At 42.3% G+C, this 19,175-nt stretch overlaps 1 protein-coding gene across 1 annotated transcript in view; it reads left to right on the forward strand.

Moving 5' to 3' along the window:
* The window catches only part of LOC126470751 (ras and EF-hand domain-containing protein-like), a 379,970-nt gene that overhangs the window by 166,527 nt on the left and 194,268 nt on the right, over positions 1-19,175 (forward strand). The window contains exon 2 of the mRNA XM_050098757.1: positions 10,354-10,506. Within this exon, the coding sequence (XP_049954714.1) occupies positions 10,354-10,506 (153 nt within the window). The remainder of the gene's footprint in view (positions 1-10,353; positions 10,507-19,175) is intronic.

Raw genomic sequence — 19,175 nt, forward strand, 5'->3', positions numbered from 1 at the left:
CTTTTGCGCACAGTTTGAGTCGTAACACGACGTCCTGTGGCTGCACGAAAAGCATTATTCAACTTGGTGGCGTTGCTGTCAGGGTTCCTATGAGCCCTAATCCGTAGGTAGCGGTCATCCACTGCAGTAGTAGCCCTTAGGCGGGCTCAGCGAGGCATGTGATCGACAGTCCTTGTCTCTCTGTATCTCCTCCATGTCCGAACAACATCGCTTTGGCTGACTCCGGGACACTTGGACACTACCCTTGTTGAGAGCCCTTCCTGGAACAAAGTAACAATGCAGACGCGATCGAACCGTGGCATCGATCGTCTAGGCATGGTTGAACTAGACTATACAAGCCGTGTACCTCCTACCTGGTGGAATGACTGTAACTGATCGGCTGTAGGACCCCCTCTAACAGGCGCTGCTCATGCATGGTTGTTAACATCTTCAGGCGGGTTTACTGACATCTCTGAGCAGTCAAACGGACTGTGTCTGTGACACAATATCCACAGTCAACGTTTATTTTCAGGAGTTCTGGGAACTGGCGTGATGCAAAACGTTTTTTGATGTGTGTAGAAAGGACAACCCCAAACACTCAAATGACCATAACAATGGTATTTATTGTACATTAAGTACGTACCTTCCACTAATTTTCTTTAATTGCCTCGACTGTTGACACTTCGTTGATAGTTGTATATCGTTGTCATATAATTTCGCTGCCTATGATTATAAGCAATTGATAACAGTTTCTTTCACTTTGTCATCTGAATTGGAGAAATAACGGGAGAGAAAGGAAATTACTCTCACCTGAAAATCGCTCACATTGACACATTATGAACTGAAAATCGAACTTTTCTACAGAAGCAGGCTACAGTCATGTACTCATTCTTCTGAATTTTACAAATTTTATTGTGAATATCTGTCGCTGCTATGATCTATGCATTCAGAAAAAAGTTCTGCCCGAATTTCACAAGCGATGGCCTTTCCTATTCCGCCCCTCTCCATGAAAATTTGTCACCACTCGCTCGCTGCTCACAACTGAATGTAACAGATGTATATTTCAAGCCATAATGACGATCTTTTCGTGGTCCACATGCAAAATGATATCCACGGTACAATGTTGCCAGGATTCAGGGATGGAATTTACACTGGTGGAAAATGAAAAGCTAACAACCTGGAATAAAGATACATCATGAATAAAGTATTGTTTACATATTGCACAAGTTCACCACTATTTATGACCACAATCACAGGGCCACACACCTATCGACAGATTATCCTAGACAGTAACTTTAGTAATTTGTTACATCCTCGGTAACCGCAATGCAGTTCTGCGATCATGCAGAGAGGTAATCATAGCAGTGTTGCGTATCATCTGTTGTCACAACTGAATGGGAAGAGGAAAGGTGGGGGGTGCGGGATGTCGCCGATAACGCAGGCAGGACAAAATGGTATTCCATCATAACTACACATCCTTAGTGGGCAAATGGGCAACATGTCTAGTCATCGTGTTGGACAGGGTAGTTGGCGAATATCCTGGAGAGTACTACAATAAAAATGACTATATGACATGTTAGTTTTATCCTACACTGTGCAATTTCCCGCACGAAAGTTAGTGAAAGCTATAACTCCACTCACTACAACAGACCGAGATGGTTCTATGAATCGTGCTCTCTGCTATTCTGGTAGTTGCCTATCTCCTAGCACACTGGACTCGCATTCGGAAGGACGACGGTTCAATCCTGCGTCCGGCCATCCTCATTTAGGTTTTCCGTGAATTCCCTGAATCGCTCCAGGCAAATGCCGGGATGATTCCTTTGAAAGGGCACTGTCGACTTCCTTCCCCGTCCTTCCCTAATCCTATGAGACCGATGACCTCGCTGTTTGGTCTCCTCCCCCAAAACAACCCAACCCTATCTCCTAGTGGACGCCACAAACTACCATTATTCACGCAAGGATAGAGTCTAGCCCCTTGACTAAACACAACCTTGCATCACTGTGTCTTCAAGAGGGTGTTTTTTTTCCTACCCGCTTCGGAAACGGGCTGCACATTGATGAAATGTAAGAAGAAATTTGGTTCAAATGGCTCTGAGCACTATGGGACTTAACTTCTGAGGTCATCAGTCCCTTAGAACCGAGAACTACTTAAACCTAACTAACCTAAGGAGAACACACACATCGATGCCCGAGGCAGAATTCGAACCTGCGACCGTAGCGGTCGCGCGGTTCCAGACTGTAGCGCCTAGAAGTGCTCGGCCACCCCGGCCGGCCGGAAATCTGGTGACCATCACCATTACTCGCACTCCAGCTTCCATCCAACGGACCACCATCGTCGTGGTTTCATTCCAAGTATGAGACGGCGATCAAATCTTCAATCTTATGCCTCTGCCATTCGGAAGTGCAGCTTCCTTGCGCATCCGACACCAACATTGATGGACAACTAACACCTCGCATCCGACCTGCTGAGCAGTACTTCAGAAGAACGATTTAGCCTGCGGCATCGACAGTATATGATCTTGTTCGAATTAACTTCATTATCACAGTTAATAAAATGCTCCGAGCTATTATGCCGTGATCGAATGTATTTCACCATAAAATCCAACGTTTCGTCCTCATCTTCGGAGGACATTTTCAAGGGGATCGTAGCTTCTTTGAATGTCCGATTCACACCTTGCCTCGCTACTGACTACAGCAAAATTCCTCTTCCGCGTACTTCCGCGCAGTGGCTTGACGTCATATGTTTTGAATACTATTGCTCTCATCCTACGGTGGAAGACTGGTACACGTTTTCTTCATCACTGGAATCCAGATATCATTCAATTGAATGGTCAATTGGACTCGCGTTTTCAAAACACACGGAAGCGGAAGTGTGCTGAGGTAGGGCCAGGGTGTGAAACGGACATTCAAAGAAATTACGAGTCCCCTTTGAAATGTCCTAAGCAAATGGGAACGAAACATTGGTTTCATGGTGAAATCCATTCGACCACCGGATAATAGCCCGGAATATTTTATTAATTGTGACATTTCCGGCCATGAAAGTTTACATTTTACAGTAACACGTCAACATCGTACAGAAACATCTACATTGATTGCTAATCCCGTACAATGCTCAAAACAACCTAGCGTTTTTATCTTCGGCTCAGCATTTTTATGTTCATTATGAAGATCCTGCCAGTTTCACAACAACACACTTTGAACTATTGCCTTTAATAATGTATATTAGACCCCTGTGCAAATACGGTGATTATTTGTCACGTTTTAAGAGATGTTTGGTTATTATAATATGCATGATGGGCACAATTGTTCATTTAATACACAGACAGAAATGTGTGTCATCCTAGTAAGAGCAAGTAGCTACACAGTCTGAACGAACACAGTGAACCATCAGTGTTATTTACGATAAAATCAGATTACTCAGTTGACAATTTCTCGCTGTCTCTACACAGCGCTTGACTCATAATTTCAGTGTTTTCTCCATAAATTTACCTCGCTTACTCTCCACAACATGTTACTCTTCGTTATTGATCAGTATATCTCAGAATCGTAAGCGTTCGCACGAAGAAGAGAAAATATCATTAACCGGAAAGCAAAGCCAATTGTCGCGTGGAAGCTTCCGTTTCGAAGATGTAGGCCAGAGACAAGTTCGTCTGGATGGATTACTGGCAATGAAATATTCGAGCACTACTGGCCTTGTTTAATCAATAAGCTCTTTTCCGGTGTTCCTGTGAAACGACAAGACGATCCGTGGTGAATACATCGCAGCATGATCAGTTTTCTGTAGAGCGTAGTGTTACATGGGTTTTAAAATGGTTTAGTGTAGAACAGTGGAAAGAAATGCGTACCTAGTGTGCTATAGACTCCTCTTGGTGGCTGCATTTGCCGGTCTGTTGTTCGTCAAGCTTTCCTTCACATAGCAATTGTTGAACAATATATTTTTCTGTTACACTGGAACCTTTTATGAGATATGCATTCTTTATCATTTTGCCCCACTTTAACATAACTGAGATTTTTAAACATAAAATTCAACAACAAGAACAAAACAGAACTCAGATCTTTATGAAGAACGTGTGAAAACTTTATTTTTCTAAGGTACAAAATCTCACGTTTTCCTGTGCATGGTCACGTAATTTAAAATCACTATCAGTTGGCGAAAATTAACACGCGTAACTTTGAGTTTGGCTTCATTTTCAATTGTATATAATAAATGTCTGGTAATATAATCACTTGGCTAGCCATTACGTACTGAACTCAAATGATGAGCTTCGTCCTAGCTGGTTGACTGCTATCAGAATATTTGCTGCCTACGGATCTCAGAAATTTACACAGGATGTGATCTAAAGAAAAATACAATCACATCAGGGCATTTATGGCTGGTAGTGGTATGCTTATGCATGAGGTAAAAGTGAGAAGGTGACAACCGCTGCTGAAAACATAGCTTCCTCAACACAAACAGAGCCAGATATCCAAAGCAGCATAACATCCCTACGGAAGGCATTCTTCTCCATCAACAGAGGCTGATGCTTGGCGAATGGCGACAAAATACTTATAAAGTAGCCATGCCTTATTCCGTGAGGTATCCTGGCCGAAGAGCTCCATCAACCATTATGTTCTTACGCGCTGAACAACAGTTCGAGAAACTAGTAGTTAGAGAAGGCGCGGTAGTAATAGATGATCAGCAAGGAGTGAGGGTATGAGATTGTTTTAGCTGCAATACACTCCTGACGCTGTGGCTCTCGTAGTATTGAATTCCCTAAATGTTTCCGAAATAGAATGCTCCATGCGTCTAGATCCAACTACCATTCCGCGTTCAAGTCCCATCACGTAGGAAAGCTTTTCACATGAATCACTCGAGTACAAATGAAATCTCCTACAATACACTGTCCTCTTATACCTTGTGTACGCGATACTACCACCATCTGTATATGTACATATCGCTATCCCATGACTTTTGTCATCTCAGCGTATGCTGCAGTGAATAGTCATCATATAAATCACCGGACCATGGAGAATCCTAGGTGGATACGTCGTGTCAATCGTCAAAGGAGGTGGTCCATTAATGTGTGGTGTGGAATCCTCTGAGATGATATCATCAATCCGCACTCTTTCGCAGGTACTTTCACAGATGAGACGTATCGAGCTTTTCTCGTCGACAGTTCAGATGCTCTTCTTGAACATGTCTGTCTAGAGATTAGAGCTCCCCTGTGGATGCAGCTCTGTGGTCACCCAGATCATTCTGCGTGTGATGTTGTACTAGAACTGAACAACGGACTTCCAGGAAGATGCTTAGGATGACGCGTACAATCACCCGATTTAGCACCAGAGATTTCTCTGTACGTGGTTCTCTGTAGAATCGTGTTTATTTCACCAACGCACAACTCCAAACGATTTCAAACAGCGCATCGAGGAAGTTGGTCTCACCGTGATATCAGCAAATTTATTTCAAACAGTTGATTTAAACATAAATTGTGTGAAACAATTCTATTGAAAAAATTATAGCTCGTTGCTGTAACCCTCTGGAAAATCTACACATACATAGAAATAGACATACATATTATAAAAATGTATGCATGTATGTATGTATGTTCCATAGCTCCTCCTAAACCACTTGACCACTTTCAACCAAAACTGGTAAAAATATCACTTATTGTCATTTTTTCTGTTTTCCGTATATTCCTTAGTTGCTTTACAATCTTGGTGCTATGTACCGTCTATGCAACTAATTGAAGGCAGTTTGTTTAGTTGCCATACGCGTTTCGCTTCTTTTATTTGGGAAGCATCATCAGAGGCCTGTAATACATGTTTTCTTTAAACGTATTATGTGGTAGAGATAATATGCTGCTATATTACATTTTGTAGTGCCTTCCTCTTGTTCTTAGATTAAAATCAACTTTTGTAGCACAAACTTCGTAATGCGAACTTATCGTTCGGTGTTACGATTTCCAGTGCTGCTAGCTCGTGTGTGGTCCTGGAGATGTATTCGTTACTTTCCATACTCCAGCTGGCCAATTTCTGACGTTCTTTCCCCCACATTTGTCACATCGCATATATCACTTGCACTTTCCATTTTTGTGATCAACATATGTGTGTTTTCTGTGTGCAGTTTGCCAACAGTTGTTGTGTGTCTGTCTTTTGTGTGTTTGTGGTTTGGTATTTTTCATATGTTATTTGTGTGTGTGTGTGTGTGTGTGTGTGTGTGTGTGTGTGTGTGTGTGTGTAAGGAGGTTCATTAATTATTTGTCCTAGTTACATTTCGGTTTGTTATTGTTTTGGTGGCTAGCATGATCAGAGAGTCATTGCTCATATGGATTTGGTCGTTGAGTACCCTCTTTTCCATTGCAATGGCTCTTTGTATGCGAAAGTTTTCTTGCAATGTCAGGAGGTTTTTGTTGTGATTATTCACTCAGATAACTGTCATGTGACATTCCATGTTGGGTGGCTCATGTCCATGTTTTATCAGGTGTTCAGCGAAGGTAGAATCGCTATTTTCATATTTCCAACTTCTTATATGTTCTTTGCATCTAGTTTTGAAGTTCCTGCTTGTCATCCCCAAATATACTGATTTAGCTTCTTGCCACTCTAGGTGGTATATACCTGCTCCTTGGTATTTATCTGGTTTATTAGTTGTTTGTAAATGTGATTGGAGTGTGTTTCTTGTTCTGTAAGCTATGTGTAAACCCAAATTGAAAACTAATCCAACAGCACACTTCCAGACACACATAAAAAACAACCTCAAAGACATCAGCCACATACTCTCAGATAAACAAAAACCAACACATCGCACAGAAGTACCCAAAAGCACCAACGCTCAGAAGCAAACCCAAGTTCCTCAAACCCTACATCCCATTGAGGCCTGATATTAATTTCATGAATGCATCATCGTATCATGTGGCAAAACACATAAACAAAACCATAATGCAACATTATGAAATGAAAAACAACAGAACAGTGAAAAACACAAATGTACTCATAACACAAATAAAAGACTTACACATCCCACAGACAGCATCACTCATCTCCTTTGACACCTCAGTACCCACTGCAGACATAATAAAACTAGTTGAAGAAAACTCACTGACATACAACAAACTACCTGCAGAGAATATAATGAAATAACTAAAACCCTCAAAGCAATTACATCCAAAAATTACTTCCATTTTGAAAAGGACTTTTACTTACAAGAAGATGGACTTCCAATGCGATCCCCAAGTTCAGAAACACTGGAAATTCTTGGATCTAACAATAAAGAGAGACAACAATACACACACATTTGACATCTCTATAAAGCCAACAGTCACAGACATAATTATACATGCTTCATCCAACCACCCGCAAAATCAAAAATTAGCACCCATACGACACACGTTACACAGACTAAACAACATTCTACTCAGCAAAGAAAACTAAGAAAAAGAATTATAAACAGTACAACTAATAGCCACAAACAATGGTTACAACACCCACAGAGTACAAAAACACAACCCAAAAATTAAAAACACAACTGAACAAAAATCAAACCAAGCAGAGAACACAAACACCAAGGAACCCCACAGACACTACAGCGCACACGGAAACACAAAACAATAACATTTATAACATGAATAACAGAAAAAATAGTACCCTCTTACACACAAACCAACACACAAGTTAGCAAATATACTAAAGAAACAGGGATTACACATAGCTTACAGGACAAGAAACACACTCCAATCACATTTACAAACAACTAATAAACCAGATAAATACCAAGGGGCAGGTATGAACAGCCAGAGTGCCAAGAATGTAAATCAGTGTATTTGGGGATGACAAACAGGAACTTCAATACTAGATGCAAAGAACATATAAGAAGTTGGAAATATGAAAATAGCCACTCTACCTTCGCCGAACACCTGATATAACATGGACATAAACCATCCAACATGGAATGTGACATGACAATTATCCGAGTGAATAATCACAACAGAAATCTACTGACATTGCTAGAAAACTTTTACATACAAAGAACCACTGCAATGGAAAAGAGGGTACTCAACGACCAAATCCATATAAGAAATAACTTTCTGATTATGCTAGCCACCAAAACAATAACAAACCGAAATGTAACTAGGATAAATAATTAATTAATCTCCTTCCTCCCTCCTCTCTCTCTCTCTCTCTCTCTCTCTCTTCCTCCCCCCCCCCCCCACACACACACAGCAAACATCAAAAATCACCCTCTCAGGAAAGAATTACACAGTTACACACACACACACACACACAAGAAAACATGTATTACAGGCCTCTGATGATGCTTCCCAAATAAAAGAAGAGAAACGCGTATGGCAACTAAAAAAACTTCCTTCAATTAGTTGCATAGACGGCACATACCTTCACGAATATCACTTATTGTCCGTAAAGAATCGCTGTGGGGGTCAGAGTCACCTACTTATCAAGGGGTGGGAAAGTGGATGAAAAATAAGACACACGAATACCCCGACTTCATTCAACCCGTTTTTGAGAATGAGACTACTTAGTGACTTGCAGACAGTATTCATATATGTCGCTGAATGTACCTGCATGATTATATCATTTTACGATTCATAGTTTAGGAGATAGGACGTGATGAACATCGTGCTGTGTGAAAACGAACTGCAGAGGAAAATTTGCTAAAGATATTGATGAAATGTGTGTAGAAATATTCGTGAAACATATTAAATATGTGTGACATGTGCGTATGTAAGAAAAACCACAGGTAAAAAACTCCTCCTAAACCCACTGATCGAGTTCAAACAATGGTTCAAATGGCTCTAAGCACTATGGGACTTAACATCTGAGGTCATCAGTCCCCTAGACTTAGAACTACTTCAACCTAACTAACCTAAGGACATCACCCACATCCATGCCCGAGGAAGGATTCGAACCTGCGACCGTAGCAGCAGCGTGGTTCCGGACTGAAGCGCCTAGAACCGTTCGACCACAGCGGCCGGCGGATAGATTTCAACCAATCGTGTATTACTTACTATCTCTAAAGAAATACTGTGGGCTTAAAAGCCAACAACCTCCTATTGGAGTGAAGGTGATAAAGTGGATAGAGAAGGTGGCAGGATGAGATGGACAGACAGTGAGGGGAACGGTAAATGGACAGAGAGAGGGGGATGAGAAGATGGATGGAGAGCCGGCCGGAGTGGACGAGCGGTTCTAGGCGCTACAGTCTGGAACCGCGCGACCGCTACGGTCGCAGGTTCGTATCCTGCCTCGGGCATGGGTGTGTGTGATGTCCTTAAGTTAGTTAGGTTTAGGTAGTTCTAAGTTCTAGGGGACTGATGACCTCAGAAGTTAAGTCCCATACTGCTCAGAGCCATTTGAACCATTTGATGGATGGAGAGAGGGGAGGGGGAGATGGATAGGGAGAGGGGGAGGGAGAGATAAAGGGAGTGAGGAGTAGGTAGAGGGGGCAGGGAAGATGCATTCAGAAGGGGAGGAGGAGATGGGCAGAGGAGAAAGGAGGGACCGAGGGGGTGAAGGGCAGCTGGATAAAGAAAGGAGCAGAAGGAGACAGTGAGTAGGGGGTGCAGGCGATGAGCAAGGAGTAGTGAGTGGAAGAGGTGAACAGAGCAATTAGGGAGATGGATATGGACAGAGAGGAGGGCGGAGGCGATGGACAGAGAAAGGAGGAGAAAATGGTTCAAATGGCTCTGAGCACTATGGGACTCAACTGCTGAGGTCATTAGTCCCCTAGAACTTAGAACTAGTTAAACCTAACTAACCTAAGGACATCACAAACATCCATGCCCGAGGCAGGATTCGAACCTGCGACCGTAGCGGTCTTGCGGTTCCAGACTGCAGCGCCTTTAACAGCACGGCCACTTCGGCCGGCAAAGGAGGAGAAGATGGAATAGTAGAACTGGAACGAATACATATCTGAGTACCGCCAGGTACTCAGCTAGCAACTTAATGAACTATGTTCATAATTCCGCAGAAATAGTAACGTTTTTTACTTTTACCTATCTAAATAAATATTCCTTTCACTTGTAATTGTAGTTTAAACAGAAAACATCTTATCTGAGACAATCTGTATTGTTCCCTGCTGACATTTAAGTGATTTACTCTGTAATCACCAGTCGTGAAATCTCCAATCTTTCTCCAGCCCCGTAAACATACGTTGCACTTTCAGTTACTAGGATTTTGACATTTAACACCACATCGCCTCATCGATACTTTCTCAGGATTTGGTTCTAATCACATAGGCTCCTTCCACATGTGTGTGACTATTCAATATAATGTGAACTTTTGACCTCTCTAATAAATACAATCTTTATTCGTTCTGGCAGGGTGTTTTTAGAGCACAAGACACCTTTAGTATTATATTTATTGTGTCTAAATTTTCTGTTGCAGCGGACAGAAGCTTGCGGAGCTATATGAAGATCTCCAAACCACATCAGTTTCTCCGGACTTGATAAAACGTTTCGACGGGGCATTTACGAGTTTACTCCAAGATGTGAAGAAAATTCAACAAGAGAGGAAGAAATTGGAAGAAATGTTCTCCAGGTCGGTATAATTTAACCGCAGTAAGATGATGCAAGTATTTTCAACAAACGTGATCATTTTTCCCATTCATTATAAATGAAAGCAATCATACCACGTTTTCAGATAGTTCACTTCCATCTATCCTGTAAATTTTCTGAGGAGCAGACATAAATGTGTTAGTCTCATAATAGCATTTCCTTCTTTCTGTTTTAAAACGGAATTAAATTAAAAACAAAACGGAACGAAAATAAATCAAGTATGGTCACGGGCGAAAATTCAGTAAGTTCATTACAGCCAAAAAGATCAACAGACATTAAATCAAGAGATTATGGGAGTCAACCTATCAACATAAAAGGATACCTAAATTCTCGCCTCTGGGCTCATCCTGCTGTAGGTAAACTATCTGGCAGTTGCATAATACGACTTATTTTTAGGAACAGACTTAACACAGTGTTTGGCAGTTTTTATTTTATTCAAAGACCATCCCTCCACTCTGTGCTATGGAGGGCCTATTGATCTAACAAAACTGAGAAGACATCTTGACGTACCCTATCGCGAAAATCTGATTTATATTTCGTTCACACAATTTTCCACACTTCTAGTCATGGCTCATCTCCATGGTTTTTATCCAGTGAGCAGAAAAATTAGAAATGAACAGATGTCGTGAGTAGGATGGATAACATGATTCGGAGTCGAACATCCACACCTAACCGCCGCCTAGGGAGCCAATGCTATAACCAAATGCAAACGACTCGAAATAGACGATTCACTTACACTGAGGTGACACCTAATATCAAGTCAAACGTCCCTCTGCCGGGCGTCGAGTAGCAACTGGACGTTGCATGGGCTCAAAAAGTAATTGGAAGTCCCCTGCAGAAATATTGAGTCATGATGCCTCTATAATCGTCCACAATTGCGAAGGTGTTCTACATCTACATCTACATTTATACTCCACAGGCCACCCAACGGTGTGTGGCGGAGGGCACTTTACGTGCCACTGTCATTGCCTCCCTTTCCTGTTCCAGTCGCGTATGGTTCGCAGGAAGGACGACTGCCGGAAAGCCTCCGTGCGCGCTCGGATATCTCTAATTTTACATTCGTGATCTCCTCGGGAGGTATACGTAGGGGGAAGCAATATATTCGATATCTCATCCAGAAACGCACCCTGTCGAAACCTGGACAGCAAGCTACACCGCGATGCAGAGCGCCTCTCTTGCAAAGTCTGCCACTTGAGTTTGCTGAACATCTCCGTAACGGTATCACGCTTACCAGATAACCCCATGATGAAACGCGCCGCTCTTCTTTGGATCTTCTCTATCTCCTCTGTCAACCCGACCTGGTACGGATCCCACACTCATGAACAATACTCAAGTATAGGTCAAACGAGCGTTTTGTAAGCCACCTCCTTTGTTGATGGACTACATATTCTAACGAATCTCCCAATGAATCTCAACCTGGCACCCGCCTCACTAACAATTAATTTTATATGATCATTCCACTTTAAATCGTTCCGTACGCATACTCCCAAATATTTTACAGAAGTAACTGCTACCAGCGTTTGTTCCGCTATCATACAATAAAGGATCCTTCTTTCTATGTATTCGCAATACATTACATTTGTCTGTGTTAAGGGTCAGTTGCCACTCCCTGCACCAAGTGCCTATCCGCCGCAGACCTTCCTGCATTTCGCTGCAATTTTCTAATGCTGCAACTTCTCTATATAGTACAGCATCATCCGCGAAAAGCTGATGCAGGATTTTGTGCACGATTGTGTCCCACAAGAATTCGATGGGATTCATATCGGGCGATCTGGATGGCCAAATCATTCGCTCGAATTGTCCAGAATGTTCTTAAAACCAATCATGAACAACTGTGACCCAGTAACAAGGCGCATTGCCATCCATAAAAATTCCATCATTTTTTGGGAACAAGAAGTCCATGAATGGCTACAAATGTCTCCAAGTAGCAGAACACTACCAGGACCCAGTCCATTCCATGAAAACACAGCCAACACCATTATGGAACCCCTACCAGCTTGTACAATGCCTTGTTGACAACTTGGGCCCACGGCTTCGTGAGGTCTGCGCCACAGTCGAACCCTACCGTTAGCTGTTACAAACTGAAATCGGGACTTACCTGACCAGCCACTGTTTTCCAGTCGTCTAGGGTCCAGTCGATATCGTCACGAGCCCAGGATAGGCGCTATAGTCGATGTCGTCCTGTTTGCAAAGGCATTGGCGTCGGTCGTCTACTGCCGTACCACGTTAACGCCAAATTTCGCCGCACTGTCTTAACTAATACGCTCGTCTTACGTCCCACATTGATTTCTGCGGTTATTTGCCGCAATGTTGCTTGTCTGTTAACACTGATAATTGTACGCAAGCGCCGCTGCTCTAGGACGTTAAGTAACGGCCGTCGGCCACTGCACTGTCGGGTGAGAGGTAGTACCATAAATCTGGTATACTTGGAACATTTTTATACTGTAGATCTCGGAATACTGAATTCCCTAACGATTTCCGAAATAGAATGTCCCATACGTCTAGCTCCAACTACCATTCGGCGTTCAAAGCCTGTTCATTTCTGTATTGTGGCCATAATCACGTAGAAAATCTTTTCACTTGAGGACAAACAATAGCTTCGCCAATGCATTGCTCTTTTATACCTTACGTACGCGATGCTACCGCCATCTGTATTTCTTCATATCGTTATTCCATGACTTTTGTCACCTCAGAGTAGTTCATGCAGTAACAAATTACGTGGCGATATCGGAATGGCTCCCATCTTCCTCGCTTCTCAGCATCTCAAATGGTTCAAATGGCTCTAAGCACTATGGTACTTAACATCTGAGGTCTTCAGTCCCCTAGAACTTAGAACTACTTAAACCTAACTAACCTAAGGACATCACACACATCCATGCCCGAGGCAGGATGCGAACCTGCGACCGTAGTAGCAGCGCGGTTCCGGACTGAAAAGTCTAGAACCGCTCGGCCACAGCAGCCGGCCCTCAGTATCTCCAAAGCGCTCTACGTCACTATTGTCGTACTAACACTGTCTTCTGTGGTATCGCATAATTTTTGATGTAGTTCTACATTTCGATAGTTCGATCGTCTCCATTCTACAATATTCACAGCAGCTTACCTGACCAACCCTCTAACGGTAACTTCAACGTTTGACAGACAGTTCTTTTCCAGCTGAGCCCCCTGGACCACCTCAAGGATTCACTAAAGGACTTCGTCTACAACTACTCTTCGCATTCCATTCCAAGCCACACGAAGGCTCGCTAACACACATCCACAAAAGGTGCTAGTAGCCCATTGTTGTTGTTGTTGTGGTCTTCAGTCCAGAGACTGGTTTGATGCAGCTCTCCATGCTACTCTATCCTGTGCAAGCTCCTTCATCTCCCGGTACCTACTGCAACCTACATCCTTCTGAATCTGTATAGTGTATTCACCTCTTGGTCTCCTTCTACGATTTTTACCCTCCACGCTGCCCTCCAATACTAAATTGGTGATCCCTTGATGTCTCAGAACATGTCCTACCAACCGATCCCTTCTTCTAGTCAAGTTGTGCCACAAACTCCTCTTCTCCCCAATTCTATTCAATACCTCCACATTAGTTACGTGATCTGCCCATCTAATCTTCAGCATTCTTCTATAGCACCACATTTCGAAAGCTTTATTCTCTTCTTGTCCAAACTATTTATCGTCCATGTTTCACTTCCATACATGGCTACACTCCATACAAATACTTTCAGAAACGATTCCTGACACTTAAGTCTATACTCGATGTTAACAAAGTTCTCTTCTTCTGAAACGCTTTCCTTGCCATTGCCAGTCTACATTTTATATCCTCTCTGCTTCGACCATCATCAGTTATTTTGCTCCCCAAATAGCAAAACTCCTTTACTACTTTAAGCGTCTCATTTCCTAATCTAATGTCCTCAGCATCACCCGATTTAATTTGACTACACTCCATTATCCTCGTTTTGCTTTTGTTGATGTTCATCTTATATCGTCCTTTGAAGCTCATTATGCCCGAAAAGTAGCTCACGTATAAAATAGCCTTCCTGATCTTAAATAATCGTGTAAAGTATGATGCAGTATCTAATCAACACTATACGGAGTCCTATTTTCGGATATTAATAAGGATTGTGTCTTCACTTCTCCTGTACGGTGACTGATGACACTGTCAATGAGGTTTCTAAAAGTCTATAGAGGAATGGCAGACCATTCCTAATGAAGATCCGAAACTAGAGGAGGTAAGTGATTTTGGACGCTGGGGTCTGAAGCGAAGTCGACGTTCTAACTCACCTCAAATGTGTTCCACTGACTTCAGGTATGGGTTCCAGCAGGCCAGTCAATTTCAGGCATATTATTGTCCATAAATGATTGCCTTACAGATGCCGCTTTATGAGAGGATGCATTGTCACGTATATACAAACTGTCATCGTCTCCGAAAAGTTCCTCCATTGTAAGTGCTGTAAAATGCGTTCATATCCTGACACATATGCGTTTTCTTAAGCACAATTAGTAGACTATGTCCTAAGCACGAAAATACCCCCGTACCTTAACACCACCCCTTTATGTACTTCACTGTTGGCACTGTACATGACGGCATGTAACGTTCTCCAACCATTCGCAAACCCATCGTGGTTCATCCCTCCAGATCACTCATTTGTCACCCACTGTCCAGTGACGCCCTTCTTTACAGCACCTCATGCGCCGCTTACCATTGACTAAGAAGCCTCTCTGTCGTTTCTAGGTCTTCAGTTTAATTCATGCATGCATACATACATACATACATACATCTATATTGAACAGATGTGTGTTACTAATGGGGAGCTGCTTGACGTTTTAACTCACTACGCACAGTATTGTGCCAGCTGCACTACTGGTTGCCTTTTGGAACTCATAAGTAATTCCTTCCTCTAATTTCATACGATATTTTGCAACCATCCTACTCAATGATCCATTCTCCCTGTCAGTCAGTACATGAGATCTGTTTGGTCTTGGTTTAGCTGTGGCGTTTTCTTTGCATTTCCACTTCACCATTACGTCATCAACGGCTGACTTTGACAGCTTTATAATGGATAAAACGTCCCTGCTGGTTTTGTTACTCAGGTCACAACCAGCGACTAGTCCACATTCGAAGTCACTGAGCTGTCCTGATCGACCCATTCTGCTGCCCTTGCCTCTCTCCTGACAGCAAAATAATCTCCGCCAGCTTTTATACTAGCCTGTCCGCCCCTCGCGACATTTAGTGGTATTTTTCCGCATTTTATAGGAGAGTCCGGACACTTCAGATCTTAAACACTACTGGCCATTAAAATTGCTACACCAAGAAGAAATGCAGATGATAAACGGGTATTCATTGCACAAATATATTACTGACATGTGATTACATTTTCATGCAATTTGGGTGCATAGATCCTGAGAAATCAGTGCCGAGAACAACCACCTCTGGCCGTAATAACGGCCGTGATACGCCTAGGCATTGAGTCAAATAGAGCTTGGATGGCGTGTACAGGTACAACTGCCCATGCAGCTTCAACACGATACCACAGTTCATCACGAGACGTTCACCGCGATGTCACCAAACACGGATGCGACCATCATGATGCTGTAAACAGAACCTGGATTCATCCGAAAAAATGACGTTTTGCCATTCGTGTACCCAGGTTCGTCGTTAAGTACACCATCGCAGGCGCTCCCGTCTGTGATGCAGCGTCAAGGATAACCGCAGCCATGGTCCCCGAGCTGATAGTCCATGCTACTGCAAACGTCGTCGAACTGTTCGTGCAGATGGTTGTTGTCTTGCAAACTTCCCCTTCTGCTGACTCAGGGATCGAGACGTGGCTGCACGATCCGTTACAGCCACGCGGATAAGATGCCTGTCATTTCGACTGCTAGCGATGCGAGGCGGTTGGGATCCACCACGGCGTTCCGTATTACCCTCCTGAACCCACCGATTCCATATTCTGCTAACAGTCATTGGATCTCGACCAACGCGATCAGCAAATGTGATACGATAATCCGCAACCGCGATAGGCTACTATTCGACCTTTATCAAAGTCGGAAATGTGATGGTACGCATTTCTCCTCCTTACACGAGGCATCACAACAACGTTTCACCAGGCAACGCTGGTCAACTGCTGCTTGTGTATGAGAAATCGGTTGGAAACTATCCTCATGTCAGCACGCTGTAGGTGTCAACCTTGTATGAATGCTCTGAAATCTAATTATTTGCATATCACAGCATCTTCTTCCTGTCGTTTAAATGTCGCGTCTGTAGCTCGTCATCTTCGTGGTGTAGTAATGTTAATGACTAGTAGTGTAGTTTGTTAACCTCCAAATGGATTAAAAATATTTCCGGGTCGTACTTGTTTATCACCTACCAGATAACACTTTCTTATCGCAAGCATAATGCTCTTGAGGCGATTTCTGTGTTTGCAAGGCAAACCCTCATTTTGGTTTCTATGGCACTACTCAGGTAGAAGCAGGTCATATTCACCTAATATCACTTTTACTTTAGAGTCATTATTACTGTCACAGTATTTGTCTTCCTTAAATTAATTTCTTATTTCCAATATATGACTGAGATTAAAATTATTAACATGTTATTGATATCACTGAAAAAACCAGCCTGGATTCTGTTCTCAACTACGAATCGTGATCACTGTATTTTCTTGTCTTACAAACTGATGCCATTTTACCTCTCTTTCATGTTAACTACAGCTTCTTCCGCAAATATGGCGGACAAGTAAACCGTACGTTCTCAACCCTTCGCTAATATTGGCTATCTTCTTTCAGCCAGTTACTGTTATCATCATCCTACCAGCCTTTTACAGCTGTGAGAACGATTCATGTATCTTCAAAAAACAAAGAGCACGTTGCCAGTCAACCGAATTAAAAACTTTCGTTGAACAGTGAAACTGAAATTACATTTTTTCCATGTTTCGATTGGCTTCTGGATTCAAGGGTTCATTTAGACTTACTTTTCTTGCTCTGCCGTCTACTTTCAAATCTAATATTGCCTCACCGACAAGTCGTTTAATATCACATCCACGTGACCCGAAAACATGGATAACGGTGTAATTTTGACAGAACATGTATACGAAAAAGGCATTACACCACCATTTAATAATAATGCCACCAGTATCTATTCGTTCTTGTAACACTGCGTTATAATATTAAAATGCAATGCATTTCATATTTGTAAATCACCAAATGGTCGTAGAAATCAGAGCTGTGTAAAAAACATAGCCTGGAGAAAATTATAATTAAAAATAGTAGCATCTCGAAATATGTCTCATTTTGATGTTATCAATGTCTAATCCCACAGTAAGAAAACCATGACTGGTGGCACAATTAGTACGTAATAGTTAGTTTGATGCAGCTCAGTCATATTGTTCATATTTAGCCCATACAGTGAACCACCATATAAAAAGTTATGCCTCTCAAGAAATCATAACTGTTTTTGTATGACGGGATCTGGTGAACTCCGCGAAGCTTTTACACTTTTGCCCAGTAAACGACACTGAGCGCAACAACCAGTCATCAGTAGCAGTGTGTATCACGGGAAGGGAGATGAGAAGATATTAACTGGAGGTTCGCGTTGCGATACTTAACACTTTATTCATAGCCTATTCGCAGTCTTCAGAGTATATTATATCCACCTCCTTAACAGCGCGTGAAGAATGCTTCTGTCTGAATGGTCATACTTATAAATGAAAAGAGCACAAAATTGTAGTGCCCTGTGAAGAGGTGAAACATTTTTTCAATAGACATCTGTAGCTACGGGTGGTATATTTACCTGTCCCAGTATAGAATTACCAAAAGCCGTCACGAGACAAACATTCAGAGCAGACGTCACAAATTTAATAAAGTCTCTACCAGGAAAAGCTGCTTTCACCGGACCATTTGATGTCCGACACTCTAATTACATCGAACCAACCGCCGAAAACAAAGCGAAAACCGCTACTTAAATAAACTCGTTCTCGGTGTCCTCCACTATGTAGTTTAGTTCACATTTACGGATAAATCAGTATCCATCGATTTATCATGCTTTGAAGCACTAAATATATTTGCATTTGAGTTACTTACTTTTTAAAATTTTTTCTATTCTTACTAATGACTTTCATCTGTCTGATTTTTGTTATTTAGGTTACCCTGGCCAATATGGTTAGATGTCTCGTTTACTGCAACTGATCCACGTTTATTTACACATACCAACAATTGTTTTCTAATCGCTCTGTTTTGCCTGTTCCACATAACATGCCAATTTTTCTCTTAAAAAAAATCAATATTTTCAGTTCTTGTCACGATGCCTTTTGCACTCTGGTCGCGTTCATATTCGGAATTATTCTTAATGTTCATATTTTTCTCGCTTTTTATTTTGAAATCAGTTAGTTTACTTTTTGTAGCAGTTTTCCTATCGACGTGTCACCTAACTTTGTAAGCGCACCGTTATAGTACAATATGAAGACGAGAACCAGGAGAAGTGTCACAGTGGTTAAGATACCAAATTTGTTCGGAGGGACCGGAGGTCGCATCCCCGTCCGACCTTCCAGATCCAGCTTTAGATCTGCCGCGTTTTCCTAAAGCGCTTAAGGAAAACTCTGCCGCGGTTCCTTTAGGAAGAGGACGGCTGATTTCCGTCCTCGATCTGACATTCTACTCCGTCTCTAATTA

Source organism: Schistocerca serialis, chromosome 3 (assembly GCF_023864345.2).
Source record: "Schistocerca serialis cubense isolate TAMUIC-IGC-003099 chromosome 3, iqSchSeri2.2, whole genome shotgun sequence".
Taxonomy (NCBI): domain Eukaryota; kingdom Metazoa; phylum Arthropoda; class Insecta; order Orthoptera; family Acrididae; genus Schistocerca; species Schistocerca serialis.